Source organism: Galdieria sulphuraria, assembly GCF_000341285.1.
Source record: "Galdieria sulphuraria unplaced genomic scaffold scaf_55, whole genome shotgun sequence".
NCBI lineage: Eukaryota > Rhodophyta > Bangiophyceae > Galdieriales > Galdieriaceae > Galdieria > Galdieria sulphuraria.
This window is the reverse complement of record NW_005178420.1, coordinates 20,215-37,804: the sequence shown is the minus strand read 5'-3', so window position 1 is coordinate 37,804 and position 17,590 is coordinate 20,215. Positions and strand designations below refer to the sequence as shown.

General features: G+C 39.4%; 10 protein-coding genes across 10 annotated transcripts; 5 read left to right on the top strand and 5 right to left on the bottom strand.

The window, feature by feature from the left end:
• Positions 1-73: 73 nt before the first annotated feature.
• Gasu_54210 (fructose-1,6-bisphosphatase I) lies at positions 74-1,414 on the bottom strand. The gene has a single exon (XM_005703430.1). It carries the CDS (start codon positions 1,373-1,375, stop codon positions 131-133), a length of 1,245 nt encoding a protein of 414 aa, XP_005703487.1. The 5' UTR covers positions 1,376-1,414; the 3' UTR covers positions 74-130.
• Positions 1,415-1,438: 24 nt separating this feature from the next.
• Positions 1,439-2,754, bottom strand: Gasu_54200 (DNA photolyase / blue-light receptor 2). The gene has a single exon (XM_005703429.1). It carries the CDS (start codon positions 2,706-2,708, stop codon positions 1,521-1,523), a length of 1,188 nt encoding a protein of 395 aa, XP_005703486.1. The 5' UTR covers positions 2,709-2,754; the 3' UTR covers positions 1,439-1,520.
• Positions 2,755-2,764: 10 nt separating this feature from the next.
• On the top strand, positions 2,765-4,305 carry Gasu_54190 (uncharacterized protein). The gene is made up of 2 exons (XM_005703428.1): positions 2,765-3,519; positions 3,579-4,305. The coding sequence occupies exons 1-2, from the start codon at positions 2,791-2,793 to the stop codon at positions 4,245-4,247; spliced, it is 1,398 nt and encodes a 465-aa protein (XP_005703485.1). The 5' UTR covers positions 2,765-2,790; the 3' UTR covers positions 4,248-4,305.
• A 9-nt stretch (positions 4,306-4,314) lies between these two features.
• Gasu_54180 (ATP-dependent RNA helicase) lies at positions 4,315-6,469 on the top strand. The gene has a single exon (XM_005703427.1). It carries the CDS (start codon positions 4,327-4,329, stop codon positions 6,340-6,342), a length of 2,016 nt encoding a protein of 671 aa, XP_005703484.1. The 5' UTR covers positions 4,315-4,326; the 3' UTR covers positions 6,343-6,469.
• A 15-nt stretch (positions 6,470-6,484) lies between these two features.
• Gasu_54170 (exonuclease 1) lies at positions 6,485-8,294 on the top strand. The gene is made up of 4 exons (XM_005703426.1): positions 6,485-6,571; positions 6,624-6,743; positions 6,802-7,045; positions 7,093-8,294. The coding sequence occupies exons 1-4, from the start codon at positions 6,531-6,533 to the stop codon at positions 8,161-8,163; spliced, it is 1,476 nt and encodes a 491-aa protein (XP_005703483.1). The 5' UTR covers positions 6,485-6,530; the 3' UTR covers positions 8,164-8,294.
• A 100-nt stretch (positions 8,295-8,394) lies between these two features.
• On the top strand, positions 8,395-9,509 carry Gasu_54160 (phosphoglycolate phosphatase). Its single transcript, XM_005703425.1, has 3 exons — positions 8,395-9,027; positions 9,083-9,181; positions 9,250-9,509. Exons 1-3 carry the CDS (start codon positions 8,514-8,516, stop codon positions 9,381-9,383), a joined length of 747 nt encoding a protein of 248 aa, XP_005703482.1. The 5' UTR covers positions 8,395-8,513; the 3' UTR covers positions 9,384-9,509.
• Positions 9,510-9,583: 74 nt separating this feature from the next.
• Gasu_54150 (uncharacterized protein) lies at positions 9,584-12,004 on the bottom strand. The gene is made up of 7 exons (XM_005703424.1): positions 11,662-12,004; positions 11,552-11,614; positions 11,448-11,501; positions 11,323-11,394; positions 11,206-11,265; positions 10,849-11,153; positions 9,584-10,806 (listed from the first exon to the last, which is right to left on the bottom strand). The coding sequence occupies exons 1-7, from the start codon at positions 11,986-11,988 to the stop codon at positions 9,633-9,635; spliced, it is 2,055 nt and encodes a 684-aa protein (XP_005703481.1). The 5' UTR covers positions 11,989-12,004; the 3' UTR covers positions 9,584-9,632.
• Positions 12,005-12,011: 7 nt separating this feature from the next.
• On the bottom strand, positions 12,012-13,574 carry Gasu_54140 (threonine synthase). The gene is made up of 2 exons (XM_005703423.1): positions 12,544-13,574; positions 12,012-12,489 (listed from the first exon to the last, which is right to left on the bottom strand). Exons 1-2 carry the CDS (start codon positions 13,564-13,566, stop codon positions 12,058-12,060), a joined length of 1,455 nt encoding a protein of 484 aa, XP_005703480.1. The 5' UTR covers positions 13,567-13,574; the 3' UTR covers positions 12,012-12,057.
• A 1,100-nt stretch (positions 13,575-14,674) lies between these two features.
• On the top strand, positions 14,675-15,923 carry Gasu_54130 (uncharacterized protein). The gene is made up of 4 exons (XM_005703422.1): positions 14,675-14,796; positions 14,849-15,172; positions 15,231-15,554; positions 15,613-15,923. Exons 1-4 carry the CDS (start codon positions 14,708-14,710, stop codon positions 15,887-15,889), a joined length of 1,014 nt encoding a protein of 337 aa, XP_005703479.1. The 5' UTR covers positions 14,675-14,707; the 3' UTR covers positions 15,890-15,923.
• A 720-nt stretch (positions 15,924-16,643) lies between these two features.
• On the bottom strand, positions 16,644-17,584 carry Gasu_54120 (exodeoxyribonuclease V). The gene is made up of 2 exons (XM_005703421.1): positions 17,046-17,584; positions 16,644-16,994 (listed from the first exon to the last, which is right to left on the bottom strand). The coding sequence occupies exons 1-2, from the start codon at positions 17,568-17,570 to the stop codon at positions 16,728-16,730; spliced, it is 792 nt and encodes a 263-aa protein (XP_005703478.1). The 5' UTR covers positions 17,571-17,584; the 3' UTR covers positions 16,644-16,727.
• Between the last annotated feature and the right edge of the window lie 6 nt (positions 17,585-17,590).

Below are 17,590 nucleotides of genomic sequence, written 5' to 3'. Positions count from 1 at the left end.
ATTGAGGATATATTGCAACGAATGGGAGGAGAACATGAACATGCCAACAATAATATTATCATTTCACGTATAAGACAACATAACAAAGAGGTAGAAAATACTGTCTGACAGGATTTTATTTCAGACCAACTTAGACTTGCATTTGGGAAGAATATTTGGTATAGACTTGCATCAACTCATCTACATCTTCCTCTGAACCTAAAATAAGAGGTTGTCGTTCATGGGTCGTGTTGGGTATTATATCCAAAATACGTTGTGCACCGTTTGTAGCTTTTCCACCAGCCTGTTCAATCAAATAACTCATCGGAGCACATTCATAGAGTAGACGCAATTTGCCGTTGGGATTCTTCTTATCTCTAGGATAACCAAAGACACCCCCATAGAGCAAAGTTCTATGTACATCGGCTACCAATGAACCAATGTAACGTAAAGAATAACATTTTCCTGAACGATTGTTTCCAGTTTTCAATTTTTCCACATATTCTTGTAATATAGGATCCCATTGGTGATAATTGGCTTCGTTGAAGGAATAAATTTGCCCTCTCTTTGGTATTTTCATATAAGGATGAGTCAATACAAATTCACCAACTTCGGGATCCAGCGTAAACCCATGTGTTCCATGTCCCAATGAAAGCACCATCATAGTCGATGAAGAATACATACAATATCCTGCAGCTAACAAACGAGAACCTGGTTGCAGAGTATTCGCCAAACAATTGAGTTGAGAAGGTTCAATATCATCAGCCATATCCTCTATCAAGCAAGATACTTCTTGCCTAAAGATACCAAAGATAGTTCCCGTAGCTACTGCTGCATCTAAATTAGATGAACCATCCAAGGGATCAAATACTGCCACATAGGTTCCTGAGAAACTTTCGTCTACGGTAACAGGAACGTCTTCTTCTTCCGAAGCTATCACACCCATTTTACCAGAATACTTGAGAGCATTCTTGAGAACTTGATTAGAAAGTATATCCAGTTTCTTTTGTTCCTCTCCTTGAATGTTGATACTTTTCCCTTCATTGAAGAGTCCTGTGAGGTTGGTAATTCCAGCTCTAGAGACCAAGGAAGCAATCTTCTTGCAGGCAAACTGAATACTGGAAATAAGGTCTACTATATCCTCAGGTGCTTTGGAAGACCGGATATTTTCCAATACAAATCTTGTCAGAGTGGTTGGAGAGTCTTGCGAAGGCAAAAATAGTCCTGCACCATTGGAGCTCGCGTCTTCTTTGGAAGCGACACAGGCCATCAGAGTTGTCCTCGTAGGTGTATGTGAATAATGTCTGGTTTTTCTATTTCGGTTGAATACATTACGAAAAGTATGTTGATGTGATGGGACCAAGTGGAAGCTTGTTATCCAACAAGAAGACGACATGACACAATCGAATGGAGATTACGAATAACCTCCTCTCTCTCTCTCTCTTCCCCATCTCTATTTGGTGATAGCCATTCATTCATTCATTCATTCATTCCTGACAAAAGTTTTCAAAGTAGATTCCAAACTCTTCATAATTTTAATATCAAGACACAAATTCCAAATTGGAAGTTTGGAAATAACGAAACATGAGAAACTCTCGAAATATCAAGTCCATTTCGACACAATACCGACGCAAAGAATGAGGAATATTATCCACTACTCGACGAAAAATAGTCCGCATAGAAATACAACCAAGAGAAAGATAAGGATTCATTCTTCCATATTTAGTATCTATCATTGCTTCATCAGGGTAATGTTGAATCCATCCACAAGTCTGGGATGAAACAAACTCGGTCAAACGACTGAGTGCTTCCCTTTCCGAGACAGCTAAAACATGGGACTTTTGTTTAAGCTCTTGATTGCAACTTGAAATAATATCAAAATCTAGTTTGTACTTGCTGTCATCCAATCTATCATAAGGAAATGGTTTGAGATATTCGGGTGATGGAATATCTTTAGGTACTTCCCAGTTATGAATATATTGACCGAACTGATCACAATCCTCCAAATGTAGAGTACTTTTGGAGATTAGTTTGTCAAATGGATGAAGCGTGTTGGTCCAAAACGTATAAATATTTACACTAGTGTTAGAATCAAGTCGCTGCTTCAGTTCCAGTTCCTGTTTCCGTTCCTTTGCAAAGATACTATTATAGAAATATAAACCTTGCGCTCTTGTGCTTCTTATCAACTCCAATAAACTTTCCACCGCATTATTGGATACTATGACCAACAAATCGCTACCTAACTGTCGAAATTGTTTTCTCAAGTCTTTCAAACACATTTCTAACAAATCATGTTCTTGGCTTAGGTCTTCATATAACAAGTCTTCTGATAACAAACAACTTCCTCTATCTTCATCCTTTCTCTTCTGGTGAGTCATCGAGACACTTTCGTGGATAAACAACGGAAGAATCCTTCGATAGCTCTTGACAGCCTCCACCAAAGCAATGTTATCGTGCAACCTCAACTCTCTTCGAAGCCAAACGATCGCGATATCTCCTTTATTTCCACAAGCATTGGATAATCCTAGTTGAAGCGAGTTTCTCGGTCTCTCAAACTGCATCCAAGTCCTTCCACTTTCCATAGAAAAGCTCGGTAAAGAACGGGGAATGGAACACTTGATTTGCATAAAGCGCAAACAAAAAACTTTCTCTTCATATTTACGATGTGTAGACTTTTGTAAACAAGTCTGCAAACGATGTTCATCTATTACAAAACTCATAGAGACCATCCTCCTCCTCCTTCCTCTCTCTCTTGTGATAATCCAACAAAATCTCCAAACTTTTTCTCATCCATTGACAAAAGAACCGACGATGTATAGTTCAGTCAGTCACAAGGCACGTCCAAGAACTTTAGAATCCAGAGCAAGTCAAGTTTCCTTGGCACATAGTCCTGCAACTACCACCAAACCGCAACATACCGACGCCTTTCAAAGTTCAACTCTTCGGCTATGGGAACTTCCAAATAGTTTGCAAACGAGTCCAAATACAAAACCGTGGAACTTTTCCAAGAAGAAGAATATTCGTACCGACAACGATATTCTCTCGAAAGAAATACCGTATAGAGCCGCAACTATTGAATTTTTTGCCAAACCTTTATCCTCTGTAGCTTGGATTTCTCCTTTTGAAGAAACTAGAAACCAGTATCTTGATAATAATCACTCCTTAATAGCGATAGGTTCCTGTTTGGGTGACGGTGGTGATTGGATACGGTTAATTCAGTTACAGGTATCCGAAATGAGTCTCACATCGAAGGAGTCGACTATCGATCTTAGTTTAAATACTGTCACCACTAGTCCCATTGGCGATGTGATCAATGTACTTTGTCCTAGTAGTCTCTCATCCAATTCCTCCAACAGTGTTTTGTTATTTTATGGTACTCTGCGAGGGCAAGTGTGTGGGGTGAAACTATCCTTGGAACCAAATGACGATGATAATCCTATGTTTTCTGATAAGCCAGCCTCGAGATGTCTCCATTACGAAGCTGTTATTGGATTAACTGAGTTACCCTTTAAGAATCAGTTGGTAGCAGCAACCAACTTGGTGAGTTGAAGAAATAGACCGGTTTGAACCATATTATCATACTAAATATATTTATGAAGGGAAATTTGCAAATGTATCAGATTGATAATGATATAAACTCTTTGTCATATGTCGAGTTACCTGATAGTCCTACGTCTAGAATGTTAGAACCTGTAAGTTTTACGGATATTTGTACTGTTACAGAGACAATGGTTGCTGCATCCGGAAGAACGGGATCCGTTTGTTGCTTTGATACTCGTACTTTTACCAAAGAGTCACAACGTTTATCTATTGCTGCGAGTGGTATTTGTTGTACTTGTGTCAGTGTGGATAGTGGGCAGCCTAATTATATTTTTGCTGGTACTTCTCAAGGAGAATTGGTTGCATGGGATCGTCGCATCGTTCGAGAAGGAGTTCATGCTCCTTTATATCGTATCGCTGCTCATCATGGAAGAGTCTCCCGAATAGGTGTTTCTCCTGTTTGGAATCCTGGTGTTGTTTTTACGAGTGGTAAAAAGGATGCTCAAGTGTTATGTTGGGATTTTGCTTCTGCTGCAAAAATGGATCTTTCATTTGGAAAAAAGTTCAAGGATGCTAATAGTTGTTGGGAAGCAAATATTCAAAAGGAACAAGTGCAAAATATTGCTAGAGATTCCGTATTTTCACTCAATGATATGGATTTGCATCCAACGACCCCTTTAGTGGCCTACGTATCTTCTAGTAGTTCGTTGAACGTGATTTGTCTATGAGAGTTTGTTGCTTCATAGTCCACGTGGTGGTCGGTGAGATAAAAAATGGCCGTTGTCCATCCATGAAAGAAAAGGGGAAATGAATCGATCGTTGTTTACACCGACGTTGCGATGGTCTCAGTGGTTTGCCAAAACTTGTACAACACTGCAACGTCGTTCAGTTACAACGAATATTTGGAAAAATGATATTTACCTTTCACTTGGGAAATGTAGAACAACAACAGTTGGGTCATCTTCATTTTATTTGAAGTTTTATGGAGCGTCTTCGAGTTATTCTACCCTTTCGGTAAGTTCAGTAGATGACGATTCGAGTGCTCTTCACTATGTAGACAATCTTCCTATTCGTGAAGAAACAAAGGAACGCTTGAAGGCATCGGGCATCACTCGCTTGTTTCCTGTACAACAAAAATGTTGGAATCCTATTTGGCAAGGAAAGGATGTCGTAGTCCGTTCGCAAACTGGAACGGGAAAAACTTTGGCATATGTCTTACCTCTGATAGAAAAGGCCAGTTTAGGTCACTTCAAAGCACATACCAAACGTACAGGCTCTCCCTTTATCGTTGTCTTGGCTCCCACCAGAGAATTGGCCAGGCAAGTATTTGAGGAGTTTGGTAAATTGGAAACCACTTTATTAGGTGCTTGCATATACGGAGGAGCACCTTATCGACCTCAAGAAGAACAATTACGTAACTGCTTATCCTTTCTTGTTGGTACACCTGGACGTGTAGCTGATATGTGTCGCAAGAACTTGTTACATTTGGAACTTGTGCAATGTATTGTATTGGATGAAGCAGATAGAATGTTGGAAATTGGATTTGCAAGTGAGTTAGAACAAATCTTATCTGCAGTTTCAGGGAACAAACAAACTTTGTTATTTTCGGCAACGCTACCTACTTGGGTCAAACAACAATCTGCAAAAAATATGAGGAACCCAGCCTTTCTTGATTTGGTTGGAGAGGACAAAGACGCAAAGATACCCAAAGATGTAAAGCACTATGCTATTGAAGTTCCTCCTTTCGCAAAAGAAGCTGTGATTGGAGACATTTTGAGTGTATTTGGGGGAGAAAAGTGTATCATTTTTACTCCCACGAAAAGAGAAGCAGATATGCTCGGCTCTTCGGAATATATTCGTGACGAATCTACGGTTATTCATGGAGATATTCCACAAGATGGAAGAGAGTTGGCAATCAATGGTTTCCGAAAAGGCAAATTTCGTAACTTGATTGCTACCGATGTTGCTGCTAGAGGAATTGATATACCCAACGTAGATTTTGTCCTTATGACTTATACTCCAACTCCCACTCCAGAAAGCATCGATATGTACGTTCATCGTTCGGGTAGAACAGGTAGAGCTGGAAACAAAGGTAAAAGTATGTTGATATATTCTCAAGCAGAAAAGGATAAGTTGTTGAGACTGGAAAGAGCGCTTGGTATTCGTTTTGAACGGTTGCATCCTCCATCTTCAGAGCAGCTGTTGATGGTGTCCTTGGAGCGTTCTTGGAAGAAAGTACTTGGTACTCCTGATTCTTTAGTTTCTCAAGTGTTACCCATTTTGGAAGACAAGATAAAGAACATCCACCATCAGCAATATAACAGTGTAACCAATGGTAGTGTATTGGATGCTATTATGAATGAAACCAAGTTGGAGAAAAAGTTACAGATATTATTAGGAGCAGCGTTAGCACGTCTTGGAGGTTTTCATTCGACAGTACAACATAGGTCACTATTGACTTCCAAACATGGTTTTGCCACTTTTCATATTCAAGATAATCGACCCATAGCCAAGAGGAAAGGTTTTGGTGTCCATTTCCTACGTCGCATTTTATCCGAATCGTTACCTGATTTAGTAAAAGATACGGAGGCCATTTCAAAAGTTGTCGTATATCCCAGTGGATACGAAGCATTGTTTGATGTTTCTGAAAAGGTTGCATCTTCTTTGGTTGAGTACGGTTTAGGTGAGAAGAGTCAGTTTGAAGTGAAACCTGTGAAGCAGTTAACCCAAGAGATGATACAAGTTGTGGAAGCGGCAGAGAAGCGCAAATTGTCTGTTGTCCATAACAAGACGCAACAAATCGTTTCATTCAACAGGCATTGAAGTAGTTGATGCAATTTTGAATGAAAACTTTGATGTAGAGAGTGGATAGAGTTGCATTCCTTGACGAATGCCATTTGGACCCGCCCAAACTCATTTTTGGATCAAGGGCGGGTTTTATAATCTTTTTGGACAAAAACGATAAAAGTTGATTTAAATTGAATGTGGAATTTTGGATTGATGATACTAAGATGGGAATACAAGGGTTATTACCGGTTTTGCGACCAATATCGTAGGTTCCTTTCTTGTCCGTTTGTCTTTTGTCAATCTCAATCATGTCGCAGTGAAGCTATTCATATTCAAAAATTTGCCAATAAAAGAGTGGGTATAGATGGATATAGTTGGTTGCACAAGGGTGCTTTTGGATGTGCCTTAGAACTATGTACTGGAGTATCTACTTCCAGGTAAACCGCTGTATGTGACAAAACCTTGCAGCTATATAATATCTTCTACAAACTTTAGATATTTGGATTATTTCATAGAAAGGATAAAGATGTTACTCTATTACAATGTGGTTCCTGTAGTCGTATTCGATGGTGCTAGGTTACCCGTGAAAAGTGAAACCGAAGCCATAAGAAGAGAATCTAGGGAAATGTATTTAGAAAAAGGGAAAAAGTTAATGAAAGAAAAGAAATGGACTCATGCCGTAGAGTGTTTTCAAAGAGCTGTAAATATTACTCCTATCATGGCACATCAAGTGTCGCAGGTATGTATCTATCAAAATGGTCATCGTTGCTATCTTATCTCGTCTAGGTTTTGATAGAAATGGGAATCGCAGTTACCGTTGCTCCTTATGAGGCAGATGCACAACTGGCCTGGCTTTGTTTTCAAAATGAAGTGGATGCAGTGATTACAGAAGATTCTGACTTGATTGCCTATGGAGTGAATCGAATCATATATAAAATGGGTCGTTCGGGAGATGGATTTCTTATTTCTCGTAAAAACTTGGGTGCTCTTGAAGGACTCGCATTGTCCTATTTTACACAAGATATGTTGCAATTGATGAGTATCATTGCAGGATGTGACTTCTTTCCGGGAATTCGAGGATTGGGAATCAAAAAGGCACATGAAATTGTAAAACGTTACCACACATTGGATCGAGTATTTTGGTTCCTCAAGAATAATCCAAAGTTTCAAGTTGAACAAGATGATAGGGAAAGAATGGCCAAAGCACTGATGACTTTCAAGTATCAACGAGTATACGACCATCGTCATCAGAAACTTGTATTTCTCACTCAACTTCGTGAGAATGATCCTTTAGTGCATTCGATGATGAAAGTGGATGCCAATCTCGAATTTCTAGGACCTCTCATTCCGGATGATATAGTACAAGGAATTGCACAGGGAAGACTGCATCCTTGTACTTGGGAATGTATTATAGATCATTCACAAAGTAACAAATCTGCTTGTTTGGATGAACAAACAACTGTCAAGTCTCCCACAAAACAACGTGGCATAGTTGTTAGGAAAGACAAAAGCCCATCGGTGACAAGTCAACCTACTAGCAAAACCAATTGCTGCCCTCGCATTCGTATATTGGATTTTTTCCAAAAGCCTAAAACTTCAAGAAATCTTACTAGCATTGTCTCGTCTCCGTGGCTGAATGTGATACGGGGTAAACGGAAAGAGGTCAAGGAAAGTATGATTGATTCAGACTGCAATAGCTCTCTAAAAAAGTGTAAAAGGGAGAGTTTAGAAAAAGGAATCTTGCAACCCAACCAAAATATAATCAATCGGCTCAGTGAGAAAGATAACGGAAACCTTGATCACTTCCGTTATCAGCCATCTCAAGATGGAACTTCCATTCCTTGTAGTAGGAAATGAGGGCGTTGGGTTTTGTGCAAGTGAATTTAAACTTCCGTCATAGTTTCCATGTATACCATAAAACTAGTTTTACTCCATTCCACTTTTTATTTACTCACGTTGACTTGAGGCATAAATGTTTAGAAACTTTTGTACCTTGGTTGAGTCAACAATCCGAAGCTGATAATTCTGTCGATCCTTCTACCCACTGTGATGACGCTTCAGAACGACATGGCTTGAAAAGAAAATATCTCTTACCTCGCTTGACAGTGGAATCGGATCACTACGAACAGTTATCAGATATAGCAGAACGCCAAGGTGTGCCCGTCTCCGTGTTAGCTGACACCGTTTTATCAGAGTATTTACAAGAAATGGAAAAAGGTCTCTTTGGCAAAGCTGGTAGCACCACCGTTTCCTTGATTCCATCGGGAGAAAGAAAATATGATGCCGTGCTATTCGATATGGATGGTGTTTTATGTGATTCTGAAATACTCAGTCGCTTAGCTGCCGCAACCATGTTTTCCCAATATCACAACGTTCGAGTGAAACCTGAACATTTTGCTGCTTTCACAGGTCAAGGTGAAGAACGGTTCCTATCAGGTGTAGCTGAAATGTACAACGTTCCTCATTTCGATCCAGTGATAGCCAAGCAGCGTTTCTTCGATATCTATATTTCACAATATGCGTTGAGTGGCAAGTTGCATTCGTATCCTGGAGTAAAGGATTTGATAGCCGTCTGTAAAAAAGTAGGTCTGTTCGTTGCCGTTGCCTCTAGTGCCGATAGAATCAAAGTTCGTGCCAACTTATTGGGTATTGGCTTGGATGAACAAATATTCGATTATATTGTGGAGAGCGATCAGATTGAGCGAAAGAAACCATTTCCAGGTAGATTGATAGTTTCTCCTTTTTGATGCTTTCTTCATCTGATGATGGTGGTTAGATATCTTTTTACAAGCTGCCAAAGGATTGGGAGTCAATCCTGAAAGATGCGTAGTCATTGAAGATGCAACAGCAGGAATTCAGGCAGCAAAGGAAGCGGGTAAGAATGTTTTTCACTTTATGTGTGAGTTGATACTAAACAACCGTTTCGAATGTTTGTGATGTTAGGAATGCGATGTATTGCAGTTACTACAAGTTTATCAGCCGAACAACTCAGTTCTTTATATCCTGACGTTATAAAAGAGCATCCGGGTCTAATTACTATTTCAGATATTTTAGGATTGGAGGAAGACGTTCAATAAACCACAAAAAAGGGGGCATTGAAAAGATGCATTCTCATTCTTTGTCTTATTCACACATAGTCTTATGATACATAAGAATGACAATCTCGAGTGTTTCTTGAAATACACGGATCCTGGATACATTCCCTATCGTCGTTTGATAGATATTCAAGTATGGCGAGCTTTGGAACTGTGAACAAGCCAATGTCCCATAGGAGTTGGGTTCAAACTTCACTAAGAGTGTAAACATTTTCTCGAGCACTTTTGCAATCACTCCACTGGTTTGTTTCTGGACTCTTTCAAGAGCAATGCATCGAAGCACTGTCTAATTCGTACCCATACTTGCTCCAAAGGTTGTTCCCATTGGGTTTCGGTCCATTCCAAAATGGAGCTCAGTAAAAGTCGAGTGGATGCTTTCCTGACGGAATGATCAAGATTAACAATATCTCTCTCAGTTGGCTTCCTGGTTCCGTTCAATTCAGTGGCTTTGGTTAAAATAGTTTCCTTTAACATCTCCATTTCCAGGGTAGGAACTTCCATGAGGGATTCTTTGAGTAGTGTGTTTCGTAGACAATCAGCTAGCAAAGGATCTTTTCCTAACTGTTGCACACAAGTATCTGGAGCAAAGCGACAAAAAGTTGCTGCCAATTGCATCAAAACTAAAAAGCAATATGCATCAAACAGAACCGAATGATGATTGACACCATTGCGGGTCAAACTGGTGATTTTTCGAAAAGTGGACTTGATAAATGAAATAAACTGTGTATCATACAAAGTCAAATCAGGATAGTTAAGAATAGCCGAGGAAAGCGTTTCACATACAAGTACAAGTAGCCCATTCCACCTTGTACCACAGTCCATGATGGGTTGCAAAGAAGCACGAGTTTCAGTTGGCGACAACTTCTGTGAATTCAAATAAGACAACAAGTAATAGGCTTCATACTCCGAATAGCTACTAGTCACTCTTTTCCTAAATTCTTCTATTCCATAAAAGTCCAGCTGATTTGAGTCTTCAGTCGTCAACCCATTCCTGGAAGACGTCATAGGTGAACCTATTATGGTTTCTTCTTTGGAAGATTCTTCTAATGATGGAGATTCCGTAAATAGGTTACTTGCAAAGCACTCCCTTTTCAGCAGCGTCAGATGCAAAGGTACCGCTTTACAGTCGAAAAGTTCCGCAAAGATCATTATCTCATTCAATTTCCGTTGCAAGTCATTAAAAATGGTATTTGGTATCTTTTTGCGTCGAATAACATGTTTGACTACAAGCATACATAGCAACCGAACAAAGGCATCGTTCCCAGTGAGATGAAAGAATAAATAGTCCACAGCGATACTGGTACAAGAAGAGTTTAAAGCGTCTTCCATGAGCAACACCAAACTTGTTATAAGATGATTTCTTTCAATATAATTGTTCATCAACATTCTACACTTCCCAGAATGCCTTCAACGAGTAAGAATATACTCAGAACAAAAATTTGCTTACCTTTGAATCAATAATAAACAAAGATGAAAAAGAATACATAGAGAATTTTCAAGTTTCTTTTTTGTATTAGGAAAGGAAGCTACTTGATATTTAAGAATGCTTGCAACAAGAACGACTGAGCAGATCACATTAGAAGAATCTTCTTTAGAATATATCTCATCTACAGAGTCCAGCCAAACTTTGCCAACAAGATTAGGAGTTTCAAAACAAGCCACAGCAACTAATTGCGTTAAATCATCGGAAACACTAATCATACACTCCAATCCACTTTCCTTAAGTTTGCTGTGATCGAGATGCGCCATTGCCTATATACACTAGTTCAAGAAGAGCCAGCTGAAAATAAGAAGAGGGCCTTACTTTACACCAGGTTTCTAGTAGATATGGCAGAATACTATTTTGCAGAAATATATCGAGTGACTAAGTGTATATCATGAAAAACACATCCACCCATAAAAATCCTTTCTCACTACTTACCAAATCCACCAACTCCTTAAATAACTTGCATATGAAGAGAGCCATTTTTGATAAGGACGAATGTTCCGACATCTATAAAGATATTTCTTCGATAGAGACCTTTTATGAGCAATATAGACCCTTACCGCTCTCCAATTTTCAAATGTTTCTCTTACAAGTTGTAGGACAGTTACACACAACTAGACAAAAGTTGGCGCCGAAGTAAAGCAGCAGCTAAAAATTCGCTTACCTTCTCCAGGAAAGAATCTTGAAGACTGTTCAGAGGCACACTTTTTAATATTTCTATTAAAACCTAGATATAATCAACGTCGATTTCAGGTCTTCTCGAAAGATCCTCACCGTCCAACAGACTACTCCAATGTTTACCTCCTTTTTCCAGAAATCGTTTGCAAGTTCATGTAGGTTCCAAAGAATATCATGTAAAGGTGCCAATAGATAGTCTTCAAGGACTGAAAGGTCCTGTAATCTGTTTCTTATGCAAGCTCCATAGCTTTTCAAAAGATGGCGTATCTTTGGCGATAGCACCTTCCACTCATCCACGACTGTAAATTCTTTTCGAATATTTGTACTATACAGAGCAAGTTTTTCTAAGCACTCTAAAGTGCTTTGATTATCAATCTCTGTAGTCAATTCTTGTTCCAGCCAATCCATCCTCGAAGATTTCATTTGGGCGCCAAAAAAAAGTTTAAATACAACGAATTTGTTTTATATTTCAAGTTTTTCACAAATGGTTCGCTACAAAATGGACCTCGAACGTAAAGCATCTACTATTCTACCCATATCTGCAGGAATACGTATAACTGGATTGGCATATAAACTACGACACTGATGAAGTTTGCCTTCGTGATAGAGAGTTTTCGACTCTGTAAATTTAAGACCATGAGCTGTCGAAATGACAACAGTCCTATCATCATGCTTTATCAAACCCTGGTCTCGAAGTTTGGCCAAGACTGCAAGAGCAACTCCGGTATGCGGACAATTGAACATTCCTGTCCTATCTGCTCTTGCAGCAACATCCATCAGTTCTTCTTCGGTTGCTTCACCAACGACACCATCTGTATCTTTTAATGCCCGAATAGCTCGCTTTATGGATACAGGGTCTCCAATCTGGATTGCGGAAGCTAAAGTCTTCTCTGCCTTAACTGGACTATAAGTATTCCATCCACTCTAAACAAAAAGACTACAATTAAAATAGCCAAAGAATCATAAAAAATGACTTGCCATGTAGGCACGATATAAAGGATTCGCATTGTGTGCCTGTGCAACAGCCAGTCTCGGAACTCTATCGACCAAACCCAATTCCTGGAGCATTTTGAACCCCTTATAGAAAGCATAAACATTTCCTAGATTACCACCAGGAATAACAACCCAATCAGGAACCTGCCAGTCAAACTGTTGTGCAATTTCGATAGCCACTGTCTTCTGCCCTTCCAGTCTTAGGGAATTCATTGAATTGGCCAAGTAGATAGGAAACTCGCTGGTAACCTGTTGAACCAGTTTCATGCATCCATCAAAATCAGTGTCAAGGGATAATACTATACTGCCGTTAGCAATGGGTTGCACAAGCTGCGCAACGGATATCTTATCAGCCGGTAAAAATACAATGGATGGAATCCCTGCAGCTGCACAATAAGCAGAAAGAGCTGCTGACGTATCTCCTGTAGAAGCACAACCAACAGCTGAAATATTCGCTCCTTTACGTATCATATGCTTTACTTGAGATACTAGGACGGTCATTCCCAAGTCTTTGAAAGAACCACTGTGACTATTTCCACATTGCTTCACCCACAAGTCAGTCATTCCCAATTCTTTACCAAACCTTTCCGCCCAAAGCAAGTTAGTATTCCCTTCAAAAGTAGAAACAACGTCGTCGTCATCAATAGTTGGAAGGACCCACTCCTTTTTTGACCAAACACCTGAGCCGTACGGATAAACCGTTCTACCACTCCGACGATCGAAAAGATCCTTCCACTCTTCCGCAGAGACTTGTGACAGTGCGTTCATATCGTGCTGAACTTCCAATAAGCCTCCCTTCTTTGCGCGATACACCACTTGGTTCAGGTCATATTCGGAATCGTCGTCCTCGTCGAAAGCGATATACTTGGCAGAAAAATTTACTCCTTGAGGTACATGCACTTGCATTGCTCTTTTCTTCTCCTCATCAGAGAGCTTCCACCATGAAGGAGCAACGGTGCGAGGTACAGGAGCTGAGCTACCTAGTTTTCTATCCGGCGTAACAGTCATAAAAACATTTCCAGCACAACACAAGCGACGTTGATTGCGTTGTAAGAATAGGTAGTGACGTCTGGTTTTGCAACTCCCAAAAGGGTGTTGACCCACAAAACTAAACTGGGCAATCATCTAAATGGTCCGGGAAAAATACAAGTCAGTTGCTCTCGTTCAAATGCACATGAGTGGAAAGTTTGATAAGAAATGGTAAATAGCTGAACTCTAAAAAAAGCTATGAGGCTATTCTAGATGCCAATATTTCAAGCTCATTCAGAGAAAACTTTATTTGAAAACAAGTGCTTGTCGACTAGAAAGTTAAACGAAGCAGTTATCCTTTAAATAAACCGAAGTTAGTATTTATCCAGTGAAGGACTGTTTCGAGCTATTATTAGTTTAGTAGCTGATGAGTACTGTCAGATAGGTTGAATCTTTTGGAAAAGTTGCTAATAAAGATAGGTAAATGTTTTATCTATATTGTCATAAAGGGCCTTGGAAATGACAAATCAACACTGGAGAATACACTTATTATTGATATGGAAGTCACCTTGCAGAAACTTCTCCTATTCTTCCAATAAATCGAACCGTTGCGAAAACTCTATAGCTATCCTTACTAGCTTTATTAACCTATGAACTCTGTTTTCCCAAGTTTTTCTATTTCAAACTCATAAGCTATGGTGTGGTAGCCTATAGACATAAAGCGAGCAGTTCAAGAACGAAATAGTTTCTATATCCACTAGTAGTCCTAAGTACACTTCAAGGCCTTACTACAGAACAGGTGGCGATTGCCTGACCGGCGCTCATGCCAACGTGTCGTACATTACTAATTGTCGATTCGTAATGCAAACAGCGTGGCGACTGCATGTCCTCTCATTTCTGTCGAATACTCTATCAACCGACACAATCAAAGTGTCCGTTCACTTAAAAATTGATTGAACGTTGCCATGTGGTAAGCTTTTAAACAACGTTGCAATAGTTAATAGCCTGTCCATTTCAAAAAATAAAAAAAAAGAGGTTGAGCTAATTCCCTTGCTATGTGGAAGCTAATCGTGTAACCACCTTCATGCTGATTCAACAACGAAAAGACGTCTGAAAAGCTTTAAATACGTAGAATACACTTAACCAATTGCATATATCTGTGAATCGAAATTTTGCAAGAATGAAGTTTTCAAACACTCAAGTTACTATCCTCTCTATTGTAGCCTGTTGCATTTGTATCGCAGCTGCAGCTCCTCTCGTTTCTAGAATGTAGGTAACACTTTAGAGACAAAGATCAAAGATTCATTTTTTACACTATCAGGAGTTATGAGGAAGGCACTTCGTATGGATACATTCAACCTTCAGCAAGTGGTATAGCCGCAGGTGTGTCTCAAAGTGGTGAGAGCTCAGGACAAGCAGGAAACTATCAAGCCGCTTCGGGTGAATCCACGATTGAAGTACCCTCAGTAAACTATGGCTCTACTGGAATCAACTCGCTTAATGAGGAAAGTGAAGGATCTTCCGGACAACTCAGCATCCCTACTACCTCACCTGCACTAGTGTACTTCCCAACTCAACTTATCGAGCCTTCATTTGCTCCAGTTTACTATTACTATTCTAGATCTTCTTCTTCTTCTCCGTCAGGGTAGGTAGAAAATAGTCATGTATTTCCTAGAGTTAAAACAAAGCTATCCTCTTCGTAGGAGTTATGAGGAAGGCACTTCGTATGGATACATTCAACCTTCAGCAAGTGGTATAGCCGCAGGTGTGTCTCAAAGTGGTGAGAGCTCAGGACAAGCAGGAAACTATCAAGCCGCTTCGGGTGAATCCACGATTGAAGTACCCTCAGTAAACTATGGCTCTACTGGAATCAACTCGCTTAATGAGGAAAGTGAAGGATCTTCCGGACAACTCAGCATCCCTACTACCTCACCTGCACTAGTGTACTTCCCAACTCAACTTATCGAGCCTTCATTTGCTCCAGTTTACTATTACTATTCTAGATCTTCTTCTTCTTCCCAGCCACAGTAGGTAGAAAATAGTCATGTATTTCCTAGAGTTAAAACAAAGCTATCCTCTTCGTAGGAACTATGAGGAAGGTACTTCCTTTGGATATATTCAACCTTCATCAAGTGGTATAGCCGCAGGTGTAACTCAAAGTGGTGAGACTGTAGGAGAGTCAGGAAACTACCAGGTCGCATCGGGTGAATCCACTATTGAAGTGCCTTCATATAGCTACAGCCCAGCAGGTGTCAACTCGCTCAATGAGGAAAGTGAAGGATCTTCCGGACAACTCAGCATCCCTACCATCTCTCCCGCTCTAGTGTTTTTCCCAACTCAACTTATCGAGCCTGCTTTTTAATTCACTGATAGTGAATAAAGTTTGTTTGTGTTCCTCTACAAAAGATGTGTACTCAATCCAAAAACGAAACCACTAAAATGTAATTCAAAAAAAAGAGAAAATAGAAAAAGGAAAATGGTAATTAAGAGAAAAGAGAAGTTGCGGAAAAAAATATGTAAAAATTTTTACGGACGAAAAGACCACTCGGAGTGTATTTTTCCACAAATCGAAATGTTATTTAGCTATTATATAGCATTTTCACAAATCTGTAGACTGACCCTTTTCAAAGCCGTATCCTTGTGGACCGCGAAATAGAGACATAAATAAAACGTTCATGATATAGTTTTCATGTACAATCCCTAAAATAATAAACTTCGTACAAATATAATAATTAAATTAAAAACTCGTTTACAGCTGTAAATAATTCCAACAAAAGTTCAAAGTTTGGCAGCAAAATCAGCGAAATTCATTTCCGGAGACTTTAGATATTTTCTTTTTAACTTTCCAGACAACGGAGACTTAAGTTAAAAAGAACAAGTGTAATAAATTCAATTAAAAAATTTTAAACTTAATGATATTAAAATCACGAAAATCGTGCTGCATAAGCAATTTCAAGTGGAATTATAAATTAATTTGAAGGAATTTTTTGTTTTTCACAAAATTAATCTGTTCCTAAAGCTTATTAAAAAATCGAAGTGACTTCTTCAAGGTATTTTGAACAAGGAATCGAACTTTTCCGAGAATTTCAGCTTGTTTTCTTTGATGGTATCTTGAACCTCATCCATAGCAATTTATGAAAGTTTTCCATTTTTTGCAAGCAATGCAGCTTATCTCTAGCTAAAAATTTATTTTTGGGACATTAATATTGGACATCACTGAAAGGTTCCGTTTGAGCAACTTGAACCTGAAACTGCTTCCCATACTTGCTATGGTTTACCCAAATACCTTCAACTGCTAAATGCAAGCCTTCTTCAATTCTACCCAGTTTCCCGACAACTGTAACTCTTTCAGTTTCACTCTGTTGTTCGAAAGATAAATCGTCTTCGTTATTATCAAGAAGCCTTGCTTGACCTACTGCAAACCCTGAATCGTCGGGAGCTGTGAACACAACTTTTTCGACAATTATCTTTACAAACGTCCATCAAAACAACAAAACTTTCCTGTATAAAATACTTACGTGATGTCTTTCCGGACTCGACTGTCTCGTTGTTGTTTGCTCTTTCGTGTCGCTTTGGTTATTTCCGACAAGTCTCAACTGTTTACCATATTTCGGGTGAATAGTAATAAACCCAGAACCTCTGAATTCATCTCCTTCTTGCACATTTCCAAGTGTTCCTACCACCTGGATCACGCTTTCCGGAATATCGGTGGATGACGCTATTATCCGTACTTCAGCAACGGAAAAGCCAGTTTCTCGTTGTCGATAAAAGATTCTTTCCACCACTCCTTGAAACTTGTGTAGTGTTTTTTGTGCTTGTTCATCTCTGTTTGTCTTCATGTAAGGTGAAGGGGAGTACCTGGATTTCCGAGTAAAGTCGTCACATCTCAGCGATGTGGTGGAAAGGAGGACCTTTGTTCCTAACGACGGGTTATCACAAATTCCAGTATTTCTGAGCCATCTGAAACTTGTAGTAACAACCGTTGTAGTCAAGTTGCTTAAGAAGCAACTCTTGGAACAAAGTTGGCTAGTCAATCGCATCATATCCCTCTTGAATGCTTCTC

Excerpts from the sequence above, each read along its gene's own strand:
- Gasu_54190 (XM_005703428.1), top strand. The coding sequence starts at position 2,791 with ATGTATAGTTCAGTCAGTCACAAGGCACGTCCAAGAACTTTAGAATCC. Across the intron at positions 3,520-3,578 it reads TGGTAGCAGCAACCAACTTG|GGAAATTTGCAAATGTATCA; the intron begins GTGAGTTGAAGA and ends ATATTTATGAAG.
- Gasu_54130 (XM_005703422.1), top strand. The coding sequence starts at position 14,708 with ATGAAGTTTTCAAACACTCAAGTTACTATCCTCTCTATTGTAGCCTGT. Across the intron at positions 14,797-14,848 it reads GCTCCTCTCGTTTCTAGAAT|GAGTTATGAGGAAGGCACTT; the intron begins GTAGGTAACACT and ends TTACACTATCAG. Across the intron at positions 15,555-15,612 it reads TCTTCTTCTTCCCAGCCACA|GAACTATGAGGAAGGTACTT; the intron begins GTAGGTAGAAAA and ends TCCTCTTCGTAG.
- Gasu_54180 (XM_005703427.1), top strand. The coding sequence starts at position 4,327 with ATGAATCGATCGTTGTTTACACCGACGTTGCGATGGTCTCAGTGGTTT.
- Gasu_54150 (XM_005703424.1), bottom strand. The coding sequence starts at position 11,988 with ATGAAATCTTCGAGGATGGATTGGCTGGAACAAGAATTGACTACAGAG. Across the intron at positions 11,615-11,661 it reads TTGGAGTAGTCTGTTGGACG|GTTTTAATAGAAATATTAAA; the intron begins GTGAGGATCTTT and ends GATTATATCTAG. Across the intron at positions 11,502-11,551 it reads AAGATTCTTTCCTGGAGAAG|TTGTGTGTAACTGTCCTACA; the intron begins GTAAGCGAATTT and ends ACTTTTGTCTAG.
- Gasu_54210 (XM_005703430.1), bottom strand. The coding sequence starts at position 1,375 with ATGTCGTCTTCTTGTTGGATAACAAGCTTCCACTTGGTCCCATCACAT.
- Gasu_54140 (XM_005703423.1), bottom strand. The coding sequence starts at position 13,566 with ATGACTGTTACGCCGGATAGAAAACTAGGTAGCTCAGCTCCTGTACCT. Across the intron at positions 12,490-12,543 it reads CTTTATATCGTGCCTACATG|AGTGGATGGAATACTTATAG; the intron begins GCAAGTCATTTT and ends CTTTTTGTTTAG.
- Gasu_54120 (XM_005703421.1), bottom strand. The coding sequence starts at position 17,570 with ATGATGCGATTGACTAGCCAACTTTGTTCCAAGAGTTGCTTCTTAAGC. Across the intron at positions 16,995-17,045 it reads CGAGTCCGGAAAGACATCAC|ATAATTGTCGAAAAAGTTGT; the intron begins GTAAGTATTTTA and ends ACGTTTGTAAAG.
- Gasu_54170 (XM_005703426.1), top strand. The coding sequence starts at position 6,531 with ATGGGAATACAAGGGTTATTACCGGTTTTGCGACCAATATC. Across the intron at positions 6,744-6,801 it reads ACTGGAGTATCTACTTCCAG|ATATTTGGATTATTTCATAG; the intron begins GTAAACCGCTGT and ends TACAAACTTTAG. Across the intron at positions 7,046-7,092 it reads TGGCACATCAAGTGTCGCAG|GTTTTGATAGAAATGGGAAT; the intron begins GTATGTATCTAT and ends TATCTCGTCTAG.
- Gasu_54160 (XM_005703425.1), top strand. The coding sequence starts at position 8,514 with ATGGAAAAAGGTCTCTTTGGCAAAGCTGGTAGCACCACCGTTTCCTTG. Across the intron at positions 9,028-9,082 it reads GCGAAAGAAACCATTTCCAG|ATATCTTTTTACAAGCTGCC; the intron begins GTAGATTGATAG and ends GATGGTGGTTAG. Across the intron at positions 9,182-9,249 it reads TCAGGCAGCAAAGGAAGCGG|GAATGCGATGTATTGCAGTT; the intron begins GTAAGAATGTTT and ends TTGTGATGTTAG.
- Gasu_54200 (XM_005703429.1), bottom strand. The coding sequence starts at position 2,708 with ATGGTCTCTATGAGTTTTGTAATAGATGAACATCGTTTGCAGACTTGT.